The 27,537-nt window shown below is 43.1% G+C and overlaps 1 protein-coding gene across 1 annotated transcript in view; it reads left to right on the top strand.

Annotated features, from left to right (window-relative positions):
• The window catches only part of LOC308160370 (sacsin-like), a gene marked incomplete at both ends in the record, with an annotated part of 31,206 nt that extends 11,287 nt beyond the window's left edge, over positions 1 to 19,919 (top strand). The window contains 5 exons of the mRNA XM_080534285.1: positions 5,307 to 5,418; positions 7,024 to 7,170; positions 7,285 to 8,725; positions 8,833 to 8,921; positions 9,037 to 19,919. Coding sequence (XP_080390411.1) covers positions 5,307 to 5,418; positions 7,024 to 7,170; positions 7,285 to 8,725; positions 8,833 to 8,921; positions 9,037 to 19,919 — 12,672 coding nt within the window. The remainder of the gene's footprint in view (positions 1 to 5,306; positions 5,419 to 7,023; positions 7,171 to 7,284; positions 8,726 to 8,832; positions 8,922 to 9,036) is intronic.
• Positions 19,920 to 27,537: the final 7,618 nt, after the last annotated feature.

Consider the following 27,537-nt stretch of genomic DNA (forward strand, 5'->3'; position numbering starts at 1 on the left):
ACAAACGTAACGTCTCGGTCTCTCTCTGGCAAAGAACGAACTCCCAAACCGGAAGTAGATTAACCGGAAGTAGATTTGCGGTAAACCGGAAGTGGTGTCACTACGTCAAATATTAAGAAAATAAAGAAAGTGTTGCCGGACAACACATAGGTCTTAAAAATTAGATCCTGCAAGGAAATCAGTCCAACCACATCTATTTCCACAGAAATGAATCAAGCCAAAAATATGCAGTATGTCTGTATGGCAGTGAAATCCCTAATTTCATCACCTCGAGGATGACAAAAAGCTATCATATGGTGTCGCAAATAGGTCTAAAACCATATTCAAAGAGGTCTAAAAAAAGGTCTTAAATTTGACTTGTTGAAACGTGTAGGAACCCTGTAAATTCCAGAGAGCGTCAGATGTTTGTTGCTGAGCTGAGTCTACAGGAACAGCTAGCCAGCTTCTCACAAAAGCATGGAAAGGACCTCATAACTAAGCCAAAGCTGCGTCATTATTGTCTTACAAAAGCCAGTGTTTCCACTAATTGATTCAGTCCACTTTAGAGCTAGTTTTTCGGGTGTAGTAAGTTACAATATGTTACAATGTTGCAATTAACCTCGTCGGCGACGCGCTTGCAAAACAGTTTTGTGATTGGTCCGAATTTAGCGGGACATTTGGATTTCTGGAAATCCCTTCCCTCTCTCTTCGCCCGTCGCCAGTCCCTTTAATCCCGTATGCCAACATCATCAGCGACTACTGTGGGTTCTTGCATTTACTGCTGTTCTCGGGTTCATGTTCTTATACCAGTGCTCAGTATAGAGTATTTTAAATGAACATTCGTAATGTAGTCTAGTCTCTGATGTTCATGGTCAACTAAATCAGACTATTTTGTTAAACAAATAATGTTCCCGAGCAGCCTCGCATCTAACGCTAGCTTCGAACTATTGATAGCATAAACGTTGGTAAATGTCACAAACGACACAGTATTGGCAGGGGGAAAGAAGGGGAGTTGAATTTTTATTGACAACGGATTTACATGCTGGAAAAACATGCAGCTAAAATTCAGGGAACATTTGGACAATAAGAGACACAACGGAGCTGTGGTCGCGTGGTCTAACTACAGGGCAATATGCGCAGGGCAAAAATAATTTATTGCCTCTAAAATCACCACGAACAGAACGGCGGAGGTACGGGTAAACAGGGCTCATGTCGGTGTCATCAAAGGTAAGAGTTGGTTTTCTATAACTCAGCTGATGCATTACCTTGCTGTTGGTTGTTTACCGAATGCTCCATCTGACTGTCAAACTGTGATTTTACTTGTGTAAACAGTAGGGCTGCAACCATGGGCGTCACCACCATATATTTGGGGGGGGACGTGTCCCCCCCACCTTTGAAACAAGGTCGTTTGGACCCCCCCACATTTGCCATCAAAAATATGTTGCATGACTGGTCAGCGTTATTTTCATTGCTTCACAATCAAATCCGTTCCACTTTATGAGTAGGGGATTGCCCATATCCAGAAGTCCACTCCGCGTTTTACTTCTGTTTTTAACACGGCAGCAGCAGAATCAGACACGCACGCAGATTCAAAACATTCAGACTGAGGCAAGACGATATTTAGATCATCCACCAAGATGGATATAAGGAAAAAAAATTCTAAGAAGAGAAAAGTAAGTCAAAGTCATCCAAGTTTTCCCGTGAGTGGCCAAACAGCAACATTGCGTTCTCCCAAGGTCAAACACAGCCAGCTTTTCTGATAAGAATGTTAGCACCTTATGAGACATTCTCTGTATTAGCAATAGAATTAGCATAGCCTACTAGCAACCAAATACGAGCTAGATCAGCTATATGGCACTAGCAGTTTTGTTAGGCATTACTAGTGCGGTTAGACATGTTTAAATGCAGAACAGACACAGGCGAAATGTCATCAAAAGCACAGAATGGCGACAAACACCTCACAGTGCTTACCTGTCCTGTCATTATTGCATCTCCTGCCCGTGTTCATTGCCCTGAGCATTTGCACAATTTAATTTGGCCATTGCACCCACCCAAAGAATCAATTTTGCATCTGATTGCTTGAGCTAGGGTTAAAAAATAAGAAGAAAACACCTGTTCCATTTATTTTTCTATTTCTAAAATGCATGTGATTGTATTTTTTGTATTGATGATTGTATTTCTATGTCAAATGTTCTATTAGAGAAAAACAATATGAACAAGTGCTCAATGCATCCCCATTTCTCCTGATATAGGTGGTTGAGAATGAGAGTGAGTCAGAGGCAGGGGCAGCAGGCAGGGGCAGTGGAGACAGCTCTAATTCACTCTTTGATTTTGTTTGTTTGTTATAGTTGTATGATCTGCAATGCACTGAAGAGGGCTAAGTTTGATTGTAATAGGCTCTGAGTAGCCTAGGTACATATTTTATGTTTCCTCATAACTTTTTATTCAATTTGTTGACTCAAAGTTACCTCATTCTTTTCTAATTCACTCTTTGATTCTTTTTTAATCTTCATATTTAATAAAGTACCTAAAAAGTGCCACGTGTCAGTGTCAGGCCTCTGTGAGTTAAACCAAAACATAATAGTAGTCAGTAATTGCAGACCATGCCAGCTCCAAGGAAAAACAAAGAAAGAGGGAGATTATTTTGGGTGTAAAACGCACCAGAATGCAGGAAAATGAATCTACTATTTAAAAAAATTCGGGGGGGGGACCCCCAGACCCCCCGAAAAATAAGTGTCCCCCCCACATTCAAAAAGCTGCTGACGCCCATGGCTGCAACAACGAATCGATTAAATCGATAATAATCGCTAACGAAATTCGTTGGCGACGAATGCCATTATCGATTCGTCGTTTCTTTTTTTTTTCTTTTTTTTCGGGTTTTGTTTCCATAACAAACCTACTTCCTGTTGACGCACGCCACGCTGTCTTGCGGCCGGTGTAGGCATCGCGAATCATAGCGAATCATAGCGCTACCTATGGCCGGAAAGGGCAGAACCTATGACCGGAACCGGAAAAGTGGGAAAATCCGGTACCTACACCGGCGCGGCGGCTACATTTAAATCATGCTACTCAGAAGCCTTGAGAGTGAAGCTGTCTGCTGTCTGCTGTCAGGACATGCTAGTGAGTTAGCTAGCAGGGTTAGCTCGCTGCTGCCGCTAGCTGACTGTCACTACGCTGCTTGTCCAGCTGTAGTCTGCGTAGCTGTGCTGAGAACCAGAGCACTAACTATGTTTCTATAGAGGAGGGTTACACTAACTATGTTTCTATAGAGGAGGGTTACACTAACTATGTTTCTATAGAGGAGGGTTACAGCTAACTTCCTATTGTTTTATTATATAAGTCCTGCTGGGCTCAGCCCTTCCATGGTCTCCTGCTCTCCATGCAAATGCGTTAGTGTGAGTTCTGGCGAAGCGTCAGCTAAATGACTGTAATGTAATGCGATAGCCAGTGAGTGTTTGCCCGCATTCATGAATTCAATATTGCATGACAAGTGTATTTAGCTAGCTGGCTAACGTCAGTGGTAGAGCAGAGGTGATAAGCTAAAGGCTAGCTAGTGGTAGCCTACCAAGCTACCCGTGAGTTAGAGTGAGGCACTGACTGTCGCCTAGCCTATTGTATGGAGTGAGAGGACACATTGCATTGTTTTGGAGCATATCTGTTATATAAAAACATTAGTGTCTTGTCTGTAGCCTATATTGCACTTTGGGTTACTGACCTTTACATTAAGCAAAGTTATGACCTAAAACAATGCATGTATTGAGCTAGAGTTCAACTACTTTATTGAAACAATCTACCGCCATAGTCCATGGCCTGTTGTTAAACCTATTTGATGTAGCTAAGCCTTTTTTATTTATATTATTTTTTTATTTTTTATTAATACTTATTCATTTTGCACATGTATATGTATAGGCCTGGCTGATTTAGAAAACATAAAATACAATTTGCAAAAGAAATATAAAAAAAAAAAAAAAAAAAAACTTTTTTGTAATCTTTTCCCCCCGTTTTTAAATATCCGATGAATCGATTAATCGCCAAAATTATCGGTAGATTAATCGATTATCAAAATAATCGTTAGTTGCAGCCCTAGTAAACAGTTAATGAGTAACGTTAGCCTGTTTTGTGCGTGTACTCTCATGTAGGCCTACTTCGTATTGATGAGCTGATGATCTTTCATTGTGTGTGTGTGTGTGTGTGTGTGTGTGTGTGTGTGTGTGTGTGTGTGTGTGTATGTGACTGTCAGTCACAAGTTTATATTCTACGGATGTTTTTCAGTGCTGTATGCGCGTTCCCGGTTCCCTGTGTACTCTACTCTTGTGAACTTCATATTCGATGAGCTGATTATCTCTCGTGTACTTCATATTCTATGATCTTTCTGTGTGTGTGTGTGTGTGTGTCTTAGCCTGTCAGTCACATGTAGGCTATATGTTCAGTGCTGTATGCGCGTTCCGCATGTTCTGCTGCAGCTGTAGGATATCTTGGTATTTGATCACCTTCTATATAAAATCACCTGTTCGGCTTTAATGGCTTAACCACTATTTTAATTTTTTTTATGTTGCCACCCTCTAGTTTTCGGTGAAATTACGTCTTTGTTTTGAGCGCCAGTGCGTGTTTCATGCGCGTGCACGTGGAAAAAAATGCGAAAAAGGACCACTCCGCAACTAATGTGAAAAATCCTGGAGGAAACACTGAAAGCTATACATCAATGTTTTACAAATGTGTTCATTTTACTGATAATCATAACAAACATAACAATCATAAGATTCTTTCAACTTGGCATTACTAACTGCTTCTAAAACCACTATAATTGAAATATCACAATCTCATAAATACATGAGGCTAGCTGTTCCTGAAGACCTCCAGTCTTTGCACCAACGAGTTTAGCATCGGCTTAGCAACAGACTTCAGACTGCACGCACAGACGTACAAATGGTATCTATGAGTTTGTCTGATTCTGGGTCAGTTAAGTTAAGTAGAAAGAAAAATTGTATTGAATTCCAAAATGTCACACTATCCCTTTGCGTAAACGGTGCTAAATGATGACAGATGATGATCATGGGGCGGCTGTGGCGCAGGAGGTAGAGCCGCCGTCTAATGATCGCAAGGTTGGCAGTTCGGCTGTTCGAGCCCCGGCTGGCCACATGTCGAAGTGTCCTTGGGAACCCCAAATTGCTCCCAGTGAGCGGGCTGGCGGCTTGCATGGTAGCTTGCCGCCATTGGTGTGTGAATGGGTGAATGAGAGGCCGTTGTAAAGGGCTTTGGATAAAGGCTCTATATAAGTGCAGTCCATTTACCATTTGATCTCTCTATCCGTGCCTTGGTTTGAACAGGAGCTGATCCAGAATGCAGATGATGCTAGAGCCTCAGAGGTGGTCTTCATCCATGATGAGAGGAGCTATGGGAGGCAGAGCCTTTGGAGTGATGATCTGGGAAAGTACCAAGGTATGGTTGCCTTGCTTTATATGTATATATATATATATCACTCTAACACGTATAGCACGCCCAAGCTGATCCCACAAGTGTTCAATTGGGTTGAGGTCTGGACTCTTGGCAGGCCATTCCATTCTCGCTACTTCCACATTCTGGAGGTAGTCTGTGATGATCCTGGCTCTGTGGGGGCGAGTGTTGTCATCTTGGAGGATGGAGTTAGGTCCCAAATTGTGGAGATATGGGATCGCCACTGGCTGCAGAATCTCATCCCGATATCTCACTGCATTGAGATGGTGTTCAATGACGACAAGCCTTGTTTTGCCAGTGATGGAGATACCGCCGTGACACTGCCCCCACCAAAAGCAGTTACACGATCGGTGCAACAATCAGCATAGAGTTCTCCACGTCGGCTCCATTCTTTGACCCTGCCATCCAACTTCCACAGACAGAACCTGGACTCATCACTGAACATGACATTCCCCACATGTTCAGGTTCCATTCCAGTCATTGCAAACTTCCTGGTAGCCTCATGAGGGCGGAGATTGTCTGTGTGCAGTCTGTTCCTAACCGTCTGATCAGAGAGTCTGTATGCCATAACGTCCTGCAAATCTCTAGAAGACAGCCTAGGTTCCTCAGTGCTGTAAGGGTGATGAACCGGGCTTCTTGGGGTGTTGTCTTCCTGGGACGCCCACTGCGCGGTCTGTCTTTGACATCACCGGTTTCACAGAACTTCAGTCATCAGTTTGGAGATGATACCAGGGCTGACTCCAAATAATGCTGCAATTTGGTTTTGCAGAACACCAACTTCAACTTATCGCATGGGCCCAAATTAGACAACGGTGGCATGCTGATGCTTGGAGCAGACACCAAATGATCACTTCAGTAGGGCGCACCACCCAGAAGGCCCCATGCACACAGCTGCTGGCAATCAGGTGCTAATCAGGCACCTGGAGCTCAAAACTAGTGAATACCAACAGGAGAATACACTGTTTAGCATTGGCAGAGAATTTTGTCAAATTTTACTTGGGCGCTACCCACATAATCAGCTGTGCTGCTCATCCCACAAATGCATGATCCTTACAAGTTGGACATCATTGTAAAGGTAAATAAACAGGCTTTCCAACTATATAAAATACTATATATATATATATATATATATATATATATATATATATATATATATATACCAATTGGCATTGTAACAACAGAGAATTAATCGACCAAACACAAATTCTAACCTTTTTTTTCCAAGTTTATTTTGAAGCTGTTTTCACATGCTCACACGTTCGAGTTTTGCGGTCCCTAATCTAAAGTTGGAACTATTCACCCTTATAGGCATGTATAAAGATGTATACGCCATTTGTAGACATTGGCATTGGTGCAAATTGGTAGGTTTTCATAATAAAATATCAAAAAGCATACAGTGACATTAGATGTTGGAGATAATATACATTTTATTATTATATTAGCTTTGTTGCAAGCATTCTGGAATGCAGGAATACAAGTGCTCACATTGATCTCAATACATTATCTTGTTGGCCCATGAATACACTGTAATGTAGAAATTATTGAATTGCATTGTTATAGTGACTAATCGAAACTCCTTTTTCTTACCAGGTCCTGCCCTTTACACTTTCAACAATGCTGTGTTCACTGAAAAGGACTGGAAAGGCATTCAGCTTTCAGGCAGAAGTGTGAAGCGCGATGATCCAAACAAAGTTGGGAGATTTGGGATTGGATTCAACTCTGTCTACCACATAACAGGTTAGAGCCCAAGTATTATTATCACTATGAATGATGCAACTGCAGTACAGTTTTAATTGCCCTCCATAACCAACTGTTCATATGTACTCTTTTGCTGTCAACTTGCATTTCTAGATGTACCATGCATATTCAGTTCCAAATACCTTGGTTTTATGGACCCCCAAGAGAAGCTGTTTGGAGAGCGACTTGGAGGCATTCAGTGGTCTCTAGATGATGAGGAAGACAAGGAAACTCTAACAAATTTACAAGATCAATTTCAACCATTTCAAGACATCGTCGAGCTAGTCAGTGAACAGCGATGGGAGCAAGTCGTCAGGAAAGATCAGCACTTTGATGGGACTCTCTTTAGATTTCCCTTGCGCAACAAGGCCTCGGAGATTTCAGATAACTTGTATGACTCTGACAAAGTGGGTCAGCTTTTTGAAAGCTTTATCGCAGATGCAGACATAAGCACTTTGTTCCTAAGAAATGTGTCAGCAGTGTCCTTGATGCACGTCAGCATAGATGGCTCAGTCAATGTCAGGCTTCAGGTGACTTCATCAAGCCCATCACCTGATCTAGATTTGGAGTCTAGAGAGGAGTCAACCACCGAGGGGTCAACCTGCTTTAAAGTCATATCCTCTATATCAAAAGACCTTGTGGAAACAAAGACCACATGGCTTGTGACAACCTGCTACATGAAAGAGGGAAATGTACCAGAGCTAGATCTGCTAGCTAAGAAGCTATGTTATCGCCCTCAAGTTGACATAGCATTCCCATGTGGTCAGGAGAATGTCCCGACTGATGGCAGACTGAGCTGCTTTCTGCCACTTCCAAACAACGAATCCAATAAGACTGGACTCCCTGTTCACGTGAATGCATGCTTTGGCCTCACAGACAACAGAAGACACATCAAGTGGCAAGAGGAAGACCAGAAGCACGATGAAGCTGCTATGTGGAATGAGTTGCTGGTTAAAGAGGTCCTCCCTCACTCATATCTTAAGATCCTTCAGGATTCCATCAACTTGTCCAAAAGCTCTGCACTCCCTGTCTCCTCTGTGTATAATATCTGGCCAGATGTCACTCAGACGAAACACAAAGAAAAATGGCATGGGATTGCTTTGGATGTTCTACAACGTCTGTTTGAACAGGATATCGCAGTCCTTTCTCTAGCTGAGGATGGGAGAATGTTTGTATCTCCGTCAGAGGCAGTGTGCCCATCCAATGATACTGAGAGTTTGGAAGTGATGGCTGCTGTGAAAAAGGCTTTAATTGCTGGTGGAGAAAAGCTTATCACCCTTCCAGATCATGTATCAGAAGCTATCCAGCAGGCTTTTGAACAGCCTGACACACTACAATGGGTGACTCCAGCCTTCGTAAGGAATGTCCTCCGCCGAGGTGCAGTGTCCAATCTTTCCAAAGAGGACAAACTCTATCTGTTGGAGTACATCTTGAGCGATGAGAACTACCATGATCTTAGGGATCTTCAGCTGCTGCCACTCAGTGATGGGACTTTCAAGTCATTCACAAACAAAGAGGAGGACATTGCTTTGATTGACAACGAGGCATTTCCAAGGTAAGTTTAAGTTATCTTGGCACAGTACAGGATTTTTCATATGGATGACCCATGCTTTTTCGTTTCAACATATTACTAAATATTTGTTAATCTTTCTCCTGATTCAGAGATCTGCTGCCAGGTTCCAAAAACCTGTTCATACCCGACGACCTCAGCACTGCCAGCATTCACCATTTGAAGAGACTTGCTGCAACAAGTAAGAATTTAAATATAATATGTATGTACATGTATGAAATGTATTGGATACCATGTATAATGGCACAATCATTTTTAACATGGTTGTTATTTTCATATTATCTCCATTATTTTAGATACATTCAAAGTAATCAACATGGATGCAAAAATTGTGGTTGCATTTGCCAAGAAGAATCTTCCAAGAGATTGGGAAGAGACTGATGGTCCTGTTACCTGGAAGATGGGGAGTGATCAGCACCCACCCTTAAGGTGGCTTCCGGAATTCTGGAAATTTCTCAATACTCACTGGGGAGAGTTAAGTGATTTCAATGGCATGCCGTTAATACCAATTGAGCCCCTTCAAGAGGGTCAGTTTTCTATGTTACTTGCAAGACTACAGCGAAAGTCAACCCTGGTCTTTCGAAAAAGCATGCAAGCCACCTTGCCAGACAAAGTGGAGAGAGTGGTGAGGAAGGTTGGGGGTACAGTTGTAAACAGAGATGAATGTCTTAAGCACCAAGATTTGGACTTGTATGTACTACCACCATGCCCAAAAAGCATTCTACAGGTTTTCATGAATGTACAGGCCCATCAGGTCATTGATGGAATAAAGTCTGCATCTCACCATGAAAAAGAAGAACTTAAAAACTACCTCTCTTCTCTGGATTCCCTCACGGCTCATGAGCGAGACCTGCTCTCAGACTTGCCTCTCTTCCGATTAATGGCTGGAGAATATGTTGCTGCTCGATCAAAGCAGGCTGTAGTTGTAAACGTAGTACCAGCTATCCCGGCAGAGCTGGCCATGCCCAATTCAGTTGTACAGTGCACCAATGAGGCCGAACGCAGGCTCCTACTGTTGCTCAGGGTTGATCTCTTGGATACAGCTACGGCAGCCATTCACCTGATTGACGGTGTTGAGAGTTGGTCTTTCAGGAAAGAAGAGAGTGAGAGAATAATGACCTGGATACTACAGCATGGCAGCATCCTCTTTTCACAAAATGAGACCTTGTTCAGAAGATGTAAGGATCTGAGCTTCTTTGAAATAGAAAGCGGAGAGCAGAAAAAGACCTCAAGCTTATTCGATCCAAGAAGTGAAACCTTCAAAAGCCTTTTTGAGACAGATTTCTTCCCTCCACCTGAGTACACACAGACACCGCAGATGTTTGAGAGCTTAACGCGTCTTGGAATGCAGACAAAGGAAATTGACATAACCTCAGACAATGTGTTGCATGTTGCCACTAATGTTGAGAAATTACATGTTCACTCAAAAAGGGAGGCTTTAAAAAAAGCAGAAGCACTAGTAAAACTACTGAACAGCAACGACTTGCTTTCAAAATTCTCAAGACAGGAGCTGGAACACCTTTCACAGCTACAGTGGATTCCGTCTTTGAATTCCAGGGTCATGGAGAAAAGTCTCAACAAGCCAGAGGAGATGAGACATAACCGTTACTTGGACATTGTAGGGCATGCTATGCCCCTTACTGGAGAGCTCAGTGAGAAAGTAAGCGAAACACTTGGTCTCCTACGCCTCCCTCCTGCAGAAAAAGTAATTAAGAATTTGTTAGTGCTGAAATCAATGGCACAGGGAATGAGTGATCCAGATGAAAACGTGCAATTCAAAACACAGTTGCATAGCACTTACAAATTCATGCAAGATAATCTTCCTGAGTTCAAAAAAATTATGAAGGAGCAGCGCATTCCTTGGCTATGGATTCACAATGATTTTGTTGCTCCTTCTGATGTGGTCTTGGCCTATCCACGAGATTTAGATCTAAAATCTTACATTCAGAGAGTTCCAGAGGAATTTTTACCATACAAGAAGTTACTCACAGAGTTTGGAGTGAAGGCCTCACTTTCAGAAGAAGAAATAAAGGACATCCTTCATGATATCCAACAAACCATTGAAGAAAGGCAGGAGCTGTTTGGAAACCCCTCCGAGCTTAAAGTGTCACTAGCTATTCTTAACTGGATGTGGAGAGAGAAGAAGACTATCAGGGATGATATCCCAGTGCCAGTCATGGCAGGGAGTCAAAGGTTTACCCTGCAACCGTTATCCAAGACTGTGTTCTGTGACATTGGCAGGGATGGTTTGGAAGATCTAAAGAATGACCAAGAAGAGTTCCATGTCATCCATGAGGAGATCCCCCTTGTGACTGCAGAGTGGCTGAAGATTCCGCTCCTCAGTACCAGGATCCTCTGTCCAGAGTTTATTGGAATAGAGCAGTGTGGGCAGTCAGAGCCGATAACACTGAGGATTAAAAACATTCTAAAGGAATATGATGAAGAAAATGACATTTTCAAAGAGCTTATTCAGAACGCAGAGGATGCTGGAGCGAACACCTGTAAGTTTGTGGTGGATTTCCGGAGGCACACAGACCCCCCTGATAGCCTCATAGACCCTGGAATGACTCTCTGTCAAGGCCCTTGTCTCTGGGCATTCAATAATGAGCTCTTCACAGAAGATGACTGGAAAAACATAGTAAAAGTTGGGTCTGCTTCAAAGGAAAACAGTGTAGAGAAGATTGGGAAGTTTGGACTTGGGTTTAATTCAGTGTATCATGTCACTGATATTCCCTCAATCCTCAGTGGCAAAGGCCTTCTAATACTTGATCCAAATGTAACCCACCTAGAAAAGCACATTCAAAGCAAAGTAAATCCTGGAATTAAACTTGACCTTTCAAGGCAGCAGCTTTTCAACAGGTTTCCAGGACAATTCAGACCTTATGAGCGCATTTTTGATTGTAATCTTTCAAGAGGGAGTACTCAGAAATCCTACCCTGGCACACTCATTAAACTACCTTTCCGCACACAAGACGAAGCTCTCAATTCAGAAATCAGCAGAAAGGTTTATGGCAAAGATGACATAATGACTTTTCAACAGGACTTCATCAAGAATTCACAAACTCATCTTCTCTTTCTGAAGAACATTGACACAGTGTCTCTTCAAAACCTCGCAGATGATGCTCCCACTCCTCCAGAAGACCACCACATAGTGACACTCTTCACAGTCTCCAGAAAAGTTGTGAGCACAATCAAAATTCCAAAAGAGCACCCATTTCAAGCAATGCAATGTGAATCTTTGAAAACTTTGATGAAACTTGATCCAAAATGCAAAGAGGTCATAGATTGTCATACAGTCAATATTACTGAAGTAACGCAACAACATTGTGATGGACCTGATGTCCAGTTTTGGCTTCTGTATAACTGCTTTGGGACGCAACAGTCTTTACAAATGGCTCAGACAGAAAATAAACAGACCGCTTTCTCTTTGCCGATTGGAGGTGTTGCTGTACCTTTACACAAAGAATCACAAACAGGGAAATGGGTCATTAAAGAAACCAAACTGGTTGGTCAAGCCTTTTGCTTTCTTCCTCTCGCGATAGACACAGGTCTCCCAGTGAATGTGAATGGATCATTTGCAGTGACCTCTAATCGAAGAGGTCTCTGGGAAAGTGGAGTGAAAAGTGACTGGAACAGAGCCCTTCTTCAGGATGCTGTTACAACAGCATATGTCACTACTCTTCAAGTGCTGAAAACGTTCTCAAGAAATCGACAACTGCACAGCTACCATTACTTCACATGTTGGCCCAATACAGAGAAAGTGAGCAAACCCTTCAAACCCTTGGTGGATGCATTTTACTCCGCCATTGTTCAGCCCCTCTCTGGCAAGCAACTTGAGCTCTTTAGTGATGGGGAAAACTGGTGCTCAATGGACAAGGCAAGATTTCTGCACCCAAGTATTGAAACGGACAAAGCCGTTGGAGAGCTTGCTAAGAGGGTGTGCTGCCAAAGCAACTCGGACACACCATATCATGTTGTCCCTCTCCCACAGTGGGTGAGAAACAGCTTCCTGCAGGCTGGCTTTGATGAGGCTCTACAGAAGAGAACATTACACTGGATCGACTTTTACAGGGAAGTTGTATTCAACAATCTAAACACTATGGACCCCAAGAGTAGGAATGCTCTCGTCCTGCATGCTATTGATCTGAATGACAATGATATTGACAATCTACTGAGGACATACCGATGCATTCCTACACAGACAGGAGGACAGCTACAGTTCATCAAAAGACTTGTGAATCCATCAGGCAAAGTGGCCTGTTTATTTGAACAAGAGGAGGGGCGCTTTCTTGAAGGGACCACAAATGACTTTTGTTCTCCCAGAAGGATTCAACGCCTGTCAGAGCTGGGAATAATGAATGACCATCTCCCATTGCAGGACATCACAGAGAGAGTGGAGACAATTGACCGTCTTTGGCTAAAAGACGAGGGGAAAGCATACAAGCATATCCAGCGCATCCTGGAGTTGATGAGGGTCTCCTTAAAAGATGAAGACTCTCCCTACTGGGACACATTGAGGAACACAGCGTTCATTCCATGTAAAAAGAGGGATGAAAAGGCCATGCTTCGGAGGCCCATTGATATTTACAGTGGTAACTGTCGCCATCTAGTGAACATGACACAGTCTGTGCTTGACCATTCAAATCTGAAAATACATTGTGACGATCCAGTCCTACGCATGTTGGGAGTCCATGAAAAGCCACAACCTGAGACAGTGCTTCAACAGCTGCAGGAAGCCTATAAGCACTCTGAGACCTGTAACAAACAAGAGCTCTCCAATGTAGCCTCTAAATGCTACAGCTTTTTCAATGATTTGCTGCATGATCAGGAAGAATCCTTTCGTATATCCTTTTCTGAGTGGGCACACTCATTCCCCTCTATTCTTGTTGAAGGCAAGTTTGTGGATTTGGAGACAGTGGCAAAAAATCAGGATTTTGAGGCTAAACCATATCTTCATGTACTTCCAGAAACCTTCCATGGTTTCAAAGAGGTTTGGGAATGTGTAGGCATCAAGGAGAAATTCACATCAGAGCAGTTTTTTGCTGTACTTCAGAAACTGAGTAATGCCTATGGATCCAGACCCGTTTCCAATTCTGACCTCTGCATTTGTCTCGCAATACTAAGGGGATTATTTGAGGCCAAATCTGGGAAAGAAGATGACTGCCTCATACCTGATGAAAGTGGTGTTTTGCAACCAGCAAGCCGGCTTCATTTCAATGACACCCCCTGGATGCAAGTGTCAGGGGTTCATTTATGTCATGAATACATACCACGTGTCATGGCATGTCATTTCGGAGTGACGACAACAAGACATAACACACTACAAAATAATTTGGTTGAAACATTTTCACCTTTTGCCACAGAGTTTGGACAACATGAAAAATTGACAGTTCGCATTAAAAACATAATTTCCGCTTATCCGTCAAAGAAGGATATCCTGAAAGAGCTCATACAAAATGCAGATGATGCAGAAGCAACAGAAATTCACTTTGTCTGGGACAAAAGACAGCACAGAACAGAAAGAACATTTGGAAAGAAATGGAATCCATTGCAAGGCCCCGCACTATGTGTGTACAACAACAAGGTTTTTTCTGACGCAGACCTGGAAGGCATTCAACAGTTAGGAGAAGGTGGAAAACACAACATTCCAGGGAAAACCGGAAAATATGGACTTGGATTCAACTCAGTTTATCATCTAACAGATTGTCCTGCAATCTTAACTGGGGATAAATATCTCTGCATATCTGATCCCAATTTGAAATATGTCGAAAGCGGACAATTACCTGGCTGCAAGTATTCACTAGAGGAGCAGTTCAAGAAGTCATTCAGTGATGTTTACCAAACATTTCTTCCGGAAACATTCAAACTTGAAGAGGGCACTATGTTCAGGTTGCCTATCAGGATGGGTACCATGGCAAACAGCTCAAAAATATCAACGCAGTGCGTCACTGACAATGACATGACAGAGCTTTTCACAGCCTTGTCTGAAGATCCTGAGGGATTGATTCTCTTCCTGAGGAACATACAAAAAATAAAGTTCCATGAAATCAACTCAGACACAAAAAAGCTCGAAATGACCTTCTCCGTTGAGAAAAAACTCCCTGAGCAGAGCATTCTGGATATCGCTTCTTTCCAAAACCATGTTCAAAACTCCCTGCTGTCTGACAGTCCAATAACACCACTGAAAACCATTTACAATGTCGAGATCTCATCATCCGATAAAAGACAAAGCAAGTGGATCATTGCAGAACAGTTTGGCTCCTTTAAAAGAAACACTGACATCGAAAGAAAGCATTCTGACAAAGTTCCCCAGGCAGCATTGGCAGCTCGTGTGAGCTCTAAGACTGCAAAGGAAGGCCTCACTGGAAGAGCGTTCTGCTCCCTGCCATTGCCAGTTACAACTGGACTTCCAATCCATGTACATGGACATTTTGAGGTAGATTCTTCAAGGAGAGACCTCTGGAAAGAGGATGGTAAAAGTTTGAAGACTGATTGGAATGAGTCCCTAAAACTGAACATCATCGCACCATTGTATGCTGACCTTCTTAATTACATCCACTGTAACTTCAAGAAAGTAAAAGTGCTTTCCATTCACTCTCTTAAATCCAATCTTGAGAACTTTTACTTTGGTTTTTTCCCATGTGTTTCAAAGGACATTGGCCAAGACTGGCATGAAATGATCCATGAAGTATACAGATCAGTCAATGAAAAGAAGTTCAGTGTTATCCCAGTAATTAAGAGCTCACGCTGCCAAGTTGCAACTCTGGAGTTTCAGGAGTACACTGTTGACTGGTCTAGTGTGAGCAAGCGTGAACCAAATGATGCACCGCATTTGATTAACTCAGACAATCAGACATTTATTTCCATTTTAGAGGACCTCGGAATGAAGTTGGTTCCTTCATCCACAAAAATGCAAAAAATATGGACAAGTTTTAAAACAGCTGGAGTTTGTGTGCGAGAAGTCAACCCGCTGACAGTTGGGGACTACCTGAGGAGGAAACCATTACATGATGCAACCCAAACTGAAATGGGTTTACCCCTTCCTATTGGCCAAACCTTGATCAGAGACAAATCCAGATGCTCCCAGCTCCTGTCCTACTGCTTACAAGATGTGAAGAAAGAGAATTCCAGTTCAGTCAATGGACTTCCACTCCTCCTCACTCAAGATCAGATTCTCAGGGAGTTCAACCATAACGCTCCCAAAAGTCTTTCAAGATTTACCCACTTGTTCCATGGACATGAGGAGGACTTTGCGGATTACCGCACCAACCACCGTCATCATGTTCTACGAGATGGTAATTTTATTAGCAAGTTGACAATTCCTGTTGCAGTAAAGTATTTGAAACCCACACTCCAGCTCCTTCTTCAAAACTGTGAAATTGATCCACACAGCAGGTTGCACAATCCAGATAAGAAAATAATCACATGGCTGAAAAAACGTTGGAAATTCTTTTGCAATGATGTAACATTTTTGGAGGATGGAGGTAAAGCTCTGAGTGTCATCGTGGAGCTTTTTTCTGACTGTCCCATTTTGCCTGTTGTTTGTCAAAGGCAAAGCGACAAACCTCTTCTCCAAACAATGAGGAAAATGTCAAGTGTGATTCGGGATTCAACTGGGGAGTTGCCAACAATTCTTCTCAAACTTGGTATTTTGAAGTGTCGCTTTTCATTCTTCGACAATGTCAATACACAGATTCATCAACATTTACACCCCAGACTATTAAACACAAATGACAGCAGTGCTGTGTTAGACCAAGTCTGCCAGCTGAGCCATTCAGAGTTTCTGCTTCTTTCCAAAGATGAATTAAATAAACTTCAATGCTTCCTACAGTCTGGAATAACCTCATCTAAAACTAAACAAGAGTGTCAGAGAAAGCTCAAGTCGTTACCGATATTTGAAACCATTCAGGGAAGTCGGCAGCGGATTGATGGACACAGGAATGTATTCATTCTCAATACACACTTCATGGGAACATTTCCAGATTTGTACAATGCAGAAGTCAACAGCATTTTCCTCAAATACAATCTAGAGAATGCAAGACTGTCAGAAAATGTAGGCATTAAAATCCTAAGTGATTTGGAGTACTTTGTTCAATTCATTCTGCCAGTCATACACAATCTCACTGAGGGACAAAAGCTTCTCTCTGTCCAGCTGCTGTTGTCACTACAACTTTATGACGGGTATCAGAAACACCAAAGTTCTATAATCTCAACAATGAGTAATGTCAAATTAATTAGCAACACTCATGGTGATCTGCAGATGGCCTCATACTTCTTTGACAAGAGTGTAGAGTTGTACAAGATCATGCTGCCCCAAGATCGATTTGTGCCTGACAGCTTTTGGAACAAATTCAAATTGAAAAAACATGCTGCTAAAACATTGCTCAATGAGCTTGGAATGAAGCATTCTGTGTCAGGTGAGGAGATTATTGAATTTGCACAGCAAATTCAATTGGATGCTAAAGGCACCGTGGTTGCCCTTGAAGAGCTGAAACAGAAGTCTTCAACGTTGTTTGAAACTGTTTTGAATAAGAACACCCCCCCCAAAAAAATCAAAAATCAAAATCAAGCACCACACATTCTGACAAGGATTGCAGATATCAAGTTTTTATTTCCAGTGGGAATTCAAGAGAAGTTGTGCCACTATCATCAACCATTTGCGGCAGAGAGGAGTACTGTTGCAATCAAAGGTTCTTTAATTGGAAGGGATCCTCTCCACCAACATCTTATTTGGACCTCTATGCCAATCTTGCACTTACCAAACTGCTCTTTGGAAAACATACAAAAGATGAATGATGCAGGAGCTGTTGAACAACCACCACCTGAATGCATAACTGAGAACCTGAAGAATATCTGTCAGTCATCATGCCAAACTGTTGATTTGAACTTGATTCAAACTCGAGCTGAAGTATTTCGGCATTCTTACGCTCATCTTCAAACAACGGACTTTGATGCCGGTCCATTGACTGACCTCCCTGTGGTGCTCGTTGAAAACGACCGGCAAGTTGTAAAGATTAAACAAACAGCTCTGGTACTATCTCATAATCTGGACTTTAGGCCCTATTTGTATGAAATTCAGTCAAAGGATGCCATATATAAAGAGTTCTTTGAGAAGGTTGGTGTTAAAGAGAGGCCTACAGCAAAACAGTACTCCAATGTGCTAAAAGAAATTCATGAAGATGCTGCAAACAAACACACACTGAACCCAAATCAGCAGACAGCTGTCAACCGTGCAGTGGGACAGTTATTTCACCTGATCAACGACATGCAAGCAGAAAAAATGACCAGAGAGTTACCAAAGGCCTTGTATCTACCGTCAACTGACGGCAGATTATATATGTCTAGCACACTGTATTTTGATGACACAGTATTCCAGGTTAGAGGATTACGGGAATCCCTGGGAGAAAAATTGCAACTCCTTGCGAAACTCAGCCACTGCCATCTCGGGAAAGACATGTATGAGCATCAAAGACTGCTACGGTTGTTGCCTCCAGAATTACAGCCCAAAATGCTCTCTCACAAGATCATAGAAAATGTGGTGGAATCGAACATGCAGCCTTGTGAGTATGGGACTGGCTGTGAGTTTAGTGGATGGTTTGAGAAACATCTCTCCTCAGATGCCTTGAGGTACGGTCTCGTCCGTCTTATCAGGGAGCAGCTTGAAGGCAAGATTTCACAAGACGATGCTACTGACATGTGTGAGGAAACATTTGGCAGTATTCAGATCACCTGCTGCAAGAGCCTTGAAACTGTGCTTTTTCTTGGTCAAGAGCAACTGAGTGATACCATTTCTACAGCTCAGGTGTACATCAAAAAGGGGCATCAAGGTTGTACCTTCTATGTAAGACACAATGATAACATGGACTTTAAAGTGATGTATGACATCAACATGACACTGACTAAAGAGATCAATGCCCTTCTGGATAACACACTTAGTTCAAATCTACTATTAGTTCTTGGAAAACTTCTCTTGTGTGATGATCTGCAGGAGGTCAAGAAAACACTGGAGGAAAAAGAAATTCATGACAGTGCCAGTACAGAGGACTCTGACCATGGCCCTCCAACCCCTGGAAGGCTCATCCCTGAAGAATGGCAAGACTTCCTTGATATGAACTTTCTCAACAACTTTGAAGAAGGGGAGTATGTTGGCTTTAAAAAGTCACCAGAGGACGAACTTTGTTTTGCAGTCATAGTGGAACAGCTCTGTGTACCATCAGGCCAAACAGGACAATATTCATGCAAATACAAAATACAAATCGGGAAAGAGGAAGTCATTGAAGTCAGTGGCCTTGATCTTTATAAGTTCAAACGGGAAAAGAAGCCTTCCTCTTCCAAACAAACAACATGCATGGAACTGGAACATGCAGAATCTCGTGCCACACACACACCCACAAGGGTCTTACCACAGTCCTTGGAAGAAATCAAAAAGGAAATCGACGAATGTCTGACAGAAATCTGGGCTCTACCTGAGGAGGAGTGGCCTAAGGCCCTCCGACGCCTCTACTTAAGATGGCACCCTGACAAAAACCCAGACGACATAGAGCTCGCCACAGAGGCATTCAAGTACTTAATGAATAGAATTGAGGATCCCAAGAACTGCAGGACTGGGCATAACTCACGCCCACATTGGAATACAAATTTCAGTGGCTTCTACCAACAGTGGGACCAAGAAGCCAAACGCCACCGCCGTGGCCGTGAGAGGTTTTACAGGGCACACAACTCCTATAGAGGTAGATATAACTTCTGGACATTTCATGAAAACGTACCACAGCCGGATAGAGCAGAGGCTCAGCGTTGGTTAAGACAAGCCTGGTGTGATCTGACTGCAGCTCACAATGACACTGGCGGCAAGAGCACCGAGTGGTGTCTGTTCAAGGTCCACCAGGCTGTGGAAAAGGCCCTCAATGCAGCGGAGTACAAAAGACTGGGAAAACATTCTGCCAACAGCTCTATCTCAAGCCTGGCTGAGCAAGTGTCACACTTCAGCCCCCAGTTGAGTACTGTACCCAACATGGTGGAGAGACTGAAACTGCTGGGAGTGGACGCTAAGAAGACTCAATATCCCAACTGCCACCCGTCACCCTGCATTCCCAATGGGGAGTTCAAGTCTGTCGATGAAACTCAAGTGCTGAACATGGCTTCAGAGCTTCTGCGTAAAGTAGAGGCATATGTTAATTAGAAGATTTGACATGTTTGTCATTGTGTGTTAAAAGAAAAGGTAATATGGAGTAAAATTAAAAATTAATTGAGTAAAAGTAAAAATGTGTTATTCTCTGTTCATTGTCCTCTCTGATACTCCAATAGTAGTGCTTCAAAAAGGAACCACTGCAGAGACACATTTGGCCAAATATCTACCAGAATTGCTACTTTCTGTTGTTTATTTCCTTTTAAACCTCTATTACAAAATAAATTGATAATCACAATCAACGGTTTCCTCACTTCTGACCATCTGTACTCCAGAGGCAAAGTGGTAGGGTCAAATATGATTCCAGATTAAATATGTATAACATATTTGAGGGGCTGTTTTGCAAAAACAGATATCTCTGTTTGTATTTATTATCCTAAATCATGTTTTTATGTGTGCACTCCAGGAAACTCTTCATTAGATTAGATTAAACTTTATCGTCATTGAGTACAAGACAACGAAACGCAGTTCTGCATCTAACCAGATGCAAATAGTGAAAAAGACATGAATGTATGGACAGTGTGTGGTGTACGGTATTACAGTGAGTATAAGTACATGAGTATATACTTTATGTGCCTTCTTTGAAAAGAACGAATATGCAAATATTTAGGGCTCTATTTTCAGCCAGTGCAAGTCAAAACGCAGACATACGGTAACAATGAAAATCCCACAGCACCGTAACGCCGTCTCGCTGCGCTCACGTGGGTGGAGGCAGCAGTAAATAGAGTCATGTTCATGGTGATAAGCAGGTCAAGTGCCATCGTGTGCACTGAAATGTGACATATACACTTATTTACATTTACAGGATTTTAAATCAGGCCCCAGGTCAGTATGACCTTCTGTATGGCTCAGGTCAAACCTAACCTTCATATTATTGGTGTATTACTCTAGACAAATTAAAGACATGACGCAACCATCAAATAAAAGCATTGTATTTATTAAGAAACCATGTTATGAAAATAATGACAATGAACCATATCAGACACATTCATCTTTCCACATGTCAACAAACAGAATATGCTCTGAAAATATCTTGAGGATGAAAGATTTAAACTTTCACCAGAACAGAACAGTCATCATCTTTTGTTATGAAGTGTGTGCTTCGTTAGATCTTTGAAGTAGCCGGTCCCCAGTGTTTTTACTATACAAAATGTCCCACGGCTGCTTTTCATTTACGCATTCGGCTTGTCCTGTTGTCTTCAACTTAACAGGTTATTCTGGGGGGGGATTTAAGTTTACAGTTTCAGTCTTTTTCATATGTTCCCGCTGAAACCACCACTGGAGTGAGCACCAAATCCAATAATAACTTACACAAAAACTGTACATAATATTACAGCAGGCTTGCTGCCTGTTTCCAAGTGGTGTGCACAAATACAAGAGTGCAACCATCGACAGAAGTGGTCTTTATATATCAGATGTGGTGAATGGGTCAGCAAAACACACTTGACTTGCCTCATACATGCAATACAAGACCTCTGCAACCAGTCATTCCTTTCAGGGTATCCCAAAACCAATGTTCTGGATCAGTCCCACATGGACTAAAATTAATATCTGATATCTTTAACAAAAATACCATAACCCTCTCCCAAATACAAAACAAAACAAAACAAAACAAAAAAACAGTTCAGGGAATAAGTAAGATGCTTGTGTTAAGATGGCTGATATTCAGATCAAGTATACACATCTTGCTCCCCCCCCCTCCCTGTGTGTGATTCAGATCAAGTATACTCATCTTGACAAATGGACTTTGGGTGAAAACACAGGGAAGGGGTAGTCATCATGGCCTCACCTGCCCCCTCCTCACCTGCCCCCTCCTCACCAGCCACACAGCTGATTAACTAAACTACGTCAAGGAAAACGAGCTAAGAACAGGCATCTGGAAATATTTAAGGCTTAATTTAAAACATTTGTCAGGTTGCTAACGCTAAATGATGTTTATGCTCCATGTCAAGTTCAAGTTCAAATAACGACGTGAACATCGCAGGTCTGCTGTCATTTAGAGCAACAGGTTTTCAATCATATTGCATTTTTTCCGTGTTGGAATAACATTGTAAAGTTAATATTCCATATTCCATACATGAAACGGGTATATTAATTTAAATGAGAAATTATTTATTTTTCTTTCTCAGTTCATGACAGTTTCAACAACTACCATTGTAATGAAATGCTGTTATAGCGATAATAAAGTACTCCATAATTACCCTGAATCTCTGTACAGGTACATGGCTATAATAGTATTGTCAGGACCCAGCTGAAACCAGACATTTGAAAAACAGGTCACCTGCAGGTAGTGATGGGGGAAACGAAGCTTTCGACGCAATTGACAGGTCGATACAATTGTGTCGGAAAAAGTGTCGATCTATCGATGCAGTCGATACAGCAACTCCATACTGCCATCTGCTGGTCAGGTCATGGTACTGCCTATACTGCCATCTGCTGGTCAGGTCGTGGTACAGCAGCTCCACAATGACATCTGCTGGTCAGGTCATGGTATGGCGGCTGTATCGACTGATTCACAAGTCAAGTCATCTGTGATATCTTGTTCAATAAAGGTGCTGTGATAAACTGTGTCAATGTGTATGTGGCCATATACGATCTTAAATGTTGATGTGTCTAGTAGACTATAATAAATATATATGAATGAATAAATAAATGCAAATGTTGTGTCCATTTCTGATTTCTATGTAAAGATACAAATCTGAACAACATTTAGGCATGTGTGGGACATGGCTGTTTGATAATTGGGGCAGATATAGATGGTCAACATGGCATAACAGGGGCCACAGTGTTGGGATGTGCTTGTGGAACAGGGAAAGAGTGCAAAACAAGGCTATATTGTGGGAACCGGACAGACATGTGCTTATGTGAACAATAAAAGATGTATTGCTTGTGTACATGAACAGGCGAAGTGTGGGAGGGACATGGTTGTGTGGGACATGGTTCTGTGGGACATGGTTGTGTGGGACAGATTAGTCTACACATTTTTATTCAGGAAAACGATTTTCTCCACAGATTTTATGTATGTATGTGTATCTATCTGGTTAGCCTATGTGTTGCAATTATGAATCTACGACTATCTTTGTATGTTCTATATCTATCTATCAATATCTAGCAATCTCCTGTCTATTTCTATCTCTATCTCTGTCAATACATTCTGTCTAGCTTCCGTATGTCTCCACTCTGTCTACAACCCTCGAATATGAGAGAGTTTCACGTCATTTTATGCAACTACCAAACTTGGAACACTGCCTCGTCTGCGGAACGATTGACACACACGTCAGATGTGTGTGTGTGACGTATGAATCTTTCTTCGAGTAGTCACGTGGTTTTTGCCAATTTGACACAAGCATCGATACATTTGTATCGACGCACATTGCGTCGGAAGATAGACGCCGTGTCGTGACTACTGCGTCGAGCGTAACATCCCTACCTGCAGGTCAACAGGCATACACCCCCCCCCCCCCGACAGCACAGCCATACCCAGGGCATCTGGCACGGGGGAAATGTTGTTTATGGCACAAGTGCAAGACAAACACAGCTGACGTTCAGATGGCAGGATTACAAAACAAACTAAAATAAGCGCACAAAATATTGTACTATATATCCACTTGCTTGGTTGCGGGGGCCGATGCAATCATGTCTCCATATACTCACTCTGACAGTTTAAGATACAAAAATAAACAAACACACTGACTGCATAGTCCCCCATCCTGAACTCTTCATATTCTCTGAAGAACAAACAAAACAGGGAGAGAGACGCTGAAGGAGGGTCCACTCTCTCCATCCCTGTATTTCTCTCTCTTGCATGTTCTCTCCATTCCACTGTCACTGAGCAGCACTCATCCCCCTCTCTCCTCTGTTGTTCACATGTTATAAGCCACATAGATGGGGGTCCCCCCTCTCTTCTCTGTTGTTCACATGTTATAAGCCACATAGATGGGGGTCCCCCCTCTCTCCTCTGTTGTTCACATGTTATAAGCCACATAGATGGGGGTCCCCCCTCTCTCCTCTGTTGTTCACATGTTATAAGCCACATAGATGGGGGTCCCCCCTCTCTCCTCTGTTGTTCACATGTTATAAGCCACATAGATGGGGGTCCCCCCTCTCTCCTCTGTTGTTCACATGTTATAAGCCACATAGATGGGGGTCCCCCCTCTCTCCTCTGTTGTTCACATGTTATAAGCCACATAGATGGGGGTACCCCCTCTCTCCTCTGTTGTTCACATGTTATAAGCCACATAGATGGGGGTACCCCCTCTCTCCTCTGTTGTTCACATGTTATAAGCCACATAGATGGGGGTACCCCCTCTCTCCTCTGTTGTTCACATGTTATAAGCCACATAGATGGGGGTACCCCCTCTCTCCTCCACTGTTCACATGTTATAAGCCACATAGATGGGGTACCCCCACTCTCCTCTGTTGTTCACATGTTATAAGCCACATAGATCGGGTCCAGCTGGTCTGCCAGGAAAACGTCGCGAAGGTGCATCCTCTGCTTCTCCCCCCGGGAGTTGATGGGGATGACCCCGGGGTCCACCACCACCACCACCACCCCCACGATCAGGTAGTGCTCCTCCAGGACCACGTTGGTGCCCAGAGCCACCAGGTCCAGAGCTTCCTGCTGCGAGCCCTCCAGCTCCACCACCACCACCAGCAGGTTGGTCCACGTGAACACGGCACTGGGGGAGGGAGGGAGGGTCACACAGGGGAGAGGGAGGGGGGAGGGGGAGGGTCAGATGGGGGAGGGAGGGTGTAATGTCAGTAGCAGCTATAATAATGGACAGTAGTGTGTCAGTAGCAGGGCCAGGGTGTGTCAGTAGCAGGGCCAGGGTGTGTGTCAGTAGTGTGTCAGTGCCTCACCATTCAGCGATGCTCTTGTGAGAGCGGATGACGGACGTCTCGATGTCGATGGGATGATAGCGCATCCCCCGAAGCTCCAAGGTCTCGTCCAGAGAACCCACCACGTACAGAGCATCATGGCGCTCCGAGACACACACACACACACACACGAGCACACACGCACACGCGCACACGCACACGCACACACACACACGCACACGCACACACACACACACACACACACACACACACACACAGGCAGACAGGTATTGGCAACATGTAAGTCTGTACTTTTTCAACATTCAAGTCAGCTTTTAATGTGGATTGAGATGGTAACCATCAGTAGTGTGGTCTATCTCTCTACCTCTCTATCTCTTTACTTCTGTCTCTCTACCTCCCTACCTCTCTATATATCTCTCTATCTCTCTACCTCTCTGTCTCTCTACCTCTCTGTCTATCTCCCTACCTCTGTCTCTCTGTCTCTCTGTCTCTCTACCTCTCTGTCTATCTCCCTACCTCTGTCTCTCTGTCTCTCTGTCTATCTCCCTACCTCTGTCTCTCTGTCTCTCTACCTCTCTGTCTATCTCCCTACCTCTGTCTCTCTGTCTCTCTACCTCTCTGTCTATCTCCCTACCTCTGTCTCTCTGTCTCTCTGTCTCTCTACCTCTCTGTCTCTCTATCTCCCTATCTCTCTATCTCTACCTCTCTACCTCTCTATCTCCCTATCTCTATCTCTGTCTCTCTGTCTCTCTACCTCTCTGTCTCTACCTCCCTACCTCTCTGTCTCTCTACCTCCCTACCTCTCTACTTCTCTGTCTCTCTATCTCTCTATCTCTCCACCTCTCTACCTCTCTACCTCCCTACCTCTCTATCTATCTCTCTGTCTCTCTACCTCTCTGTCTCTCTACCTCTCTGTCTCTCTACCTCTCTGTCTATCTCCCTACCTCTGTCTCTCTGTCTCTCTATCTCTCTATCTCTCTATCTCTCTCTCTGTCTCTCTATCTGTCTACCTCTCTACCTCTCTGTCTCTCTATCTCTCTGTCTCTCTACCTCTCTGTCTTTCTATCTCTCTCTCTCTGTCTCTCTATCTCTCTATCTCACTGTCTCTCTATCTCTCTACCTCTCTATCTCTCTGTCTCTCTGTCTCTCTATCTCTCTATCTCTCTACCTCTCTACCTCTCTGTCTCTCTACCTCTCTGTCTCTCTATCTCTCTATCTCTCTAACTCTCTACCTCTCTACCTCTCTGTCTCTCTAGAGTGGCCTAGTATAACCCAACCCCCCCCCCACCCCCCTCACAAACAAGTGAGAGCAATAGCCTATAACTAAAACCAAATGGTAGACTACACTACATCAGTAGAATGTATTATAAGTAGAATAGTACAAGCTTTATTTCTTTTAACAAAGTGTGGTGTGCACAGCAGTGTGATATCTGTAAACATATCTGTAGACTCTCCGCTAAGGGTTGCCAGATGGGATTGAGAATTTCCAACCTAACCAATCTAAAAACTTAAACTAAATCGACCTAAAATCCACCAAAAACCAGCCCATCTGGCAACCCTGTCTCCGCTGCATCAGAGTCTACTTGTTGTGTAAAATTGGCCAGGGTTAGTCAAATCCTTTGTTGGACATCTCGTATATTGGTATATTGTGGCATTTCTTTACTGTTTGCCATCTGGTCTAGGAATACCCAGGGAGACGCAGACAGCAGAAGTAGATTAGAATAGTAGAATAGAAAAAAGAAACAGCTATATATAGCCTAACCATGCTGAATTACAGTATGTACCTGTATGATGCACTGACAGCCTGTGACTGTGAACCTGGCCGGACCCTGCCCTTCTGCCTGAGTTTGAGTATGATGCTGCCCAAATAAATGTTATTGTTTAGTGCTGTACGCTTTCGTGGTATTATATTGTGTGAATTATCATCTGTATGTTGTTTTTCTTTCACTCGACTAACCGCCGAGATAATACTTGAGACATGTACTTCCGTAAACATACATTTTTTATTTGATTTTTTTACAATATCGGACCGACAGTCCCACATATAGCGGCTATAATGTCCGAATAGAGAATCTACCACCACCTAAAGAATGCTTATTGTACTTTGTATTGTATTTTCGCTTGCTCATTTTCCTTGTGTCTCGCTGCCTACGTGTGACGTCAAAGTCATGTTGCTATTGGATACGGCTAACTATGTATATATATTTTAATATAGGCCTATATATTAAAATTAAGGTTGACACAATGAAGGGCCACTTATTTTCTTTATTTTATATTTTTTTAAATTATAAAAAAAAAAAAAAAAAAAAATGGATCCAATGTTAGGGGGCCCCCTAGTGGCTGGGGCCCCCCCGCGGTGCGTCGCTTGCGGGCCCGTCCGCTACGCCACTGCACCAGGGGTGCTCACACTTTTTGGAACCAAGATCTACTTTTCAAGTAGCCAGTCTGCCAAGATCTACCAGTCTAGTTTCAACATCGCAAACGTACATGCACGTACTACAAACACACACACACACACAGTTCCCAGTCTGCATAGTAAACTCACAATACACTTTCCCTCTCTCTGTCACACAGCCACAGGAGAAGACCATCACAAACCCTCCCTCTTTGCTATTCTCGCTCACACACATTCACACACACACACACACACACACACACACACACACACACACACACACACACACACATTTGCCAGTCTGCATAGGGAGCCATAGCACAAACCCTCCCTCTCTCTCCCCCTCTCTCTCCCTCTCTCTCTCTCACTCTCTTACAC

The sequence above is a fragment of the Nansenia antarctica genome, assembly GCF_963989245.1.
Source record: "Nansenia antarctica genome assembly, chromosome: 6".
In the NCBI taxonomy this organism is placed as follows: domain Eukaryota; kingdom Metazoa; phylum Chordata; class Actinopteri; order Argentiniformes; family Microstomatidae; genus Nansenia; species Nansenia antarctica.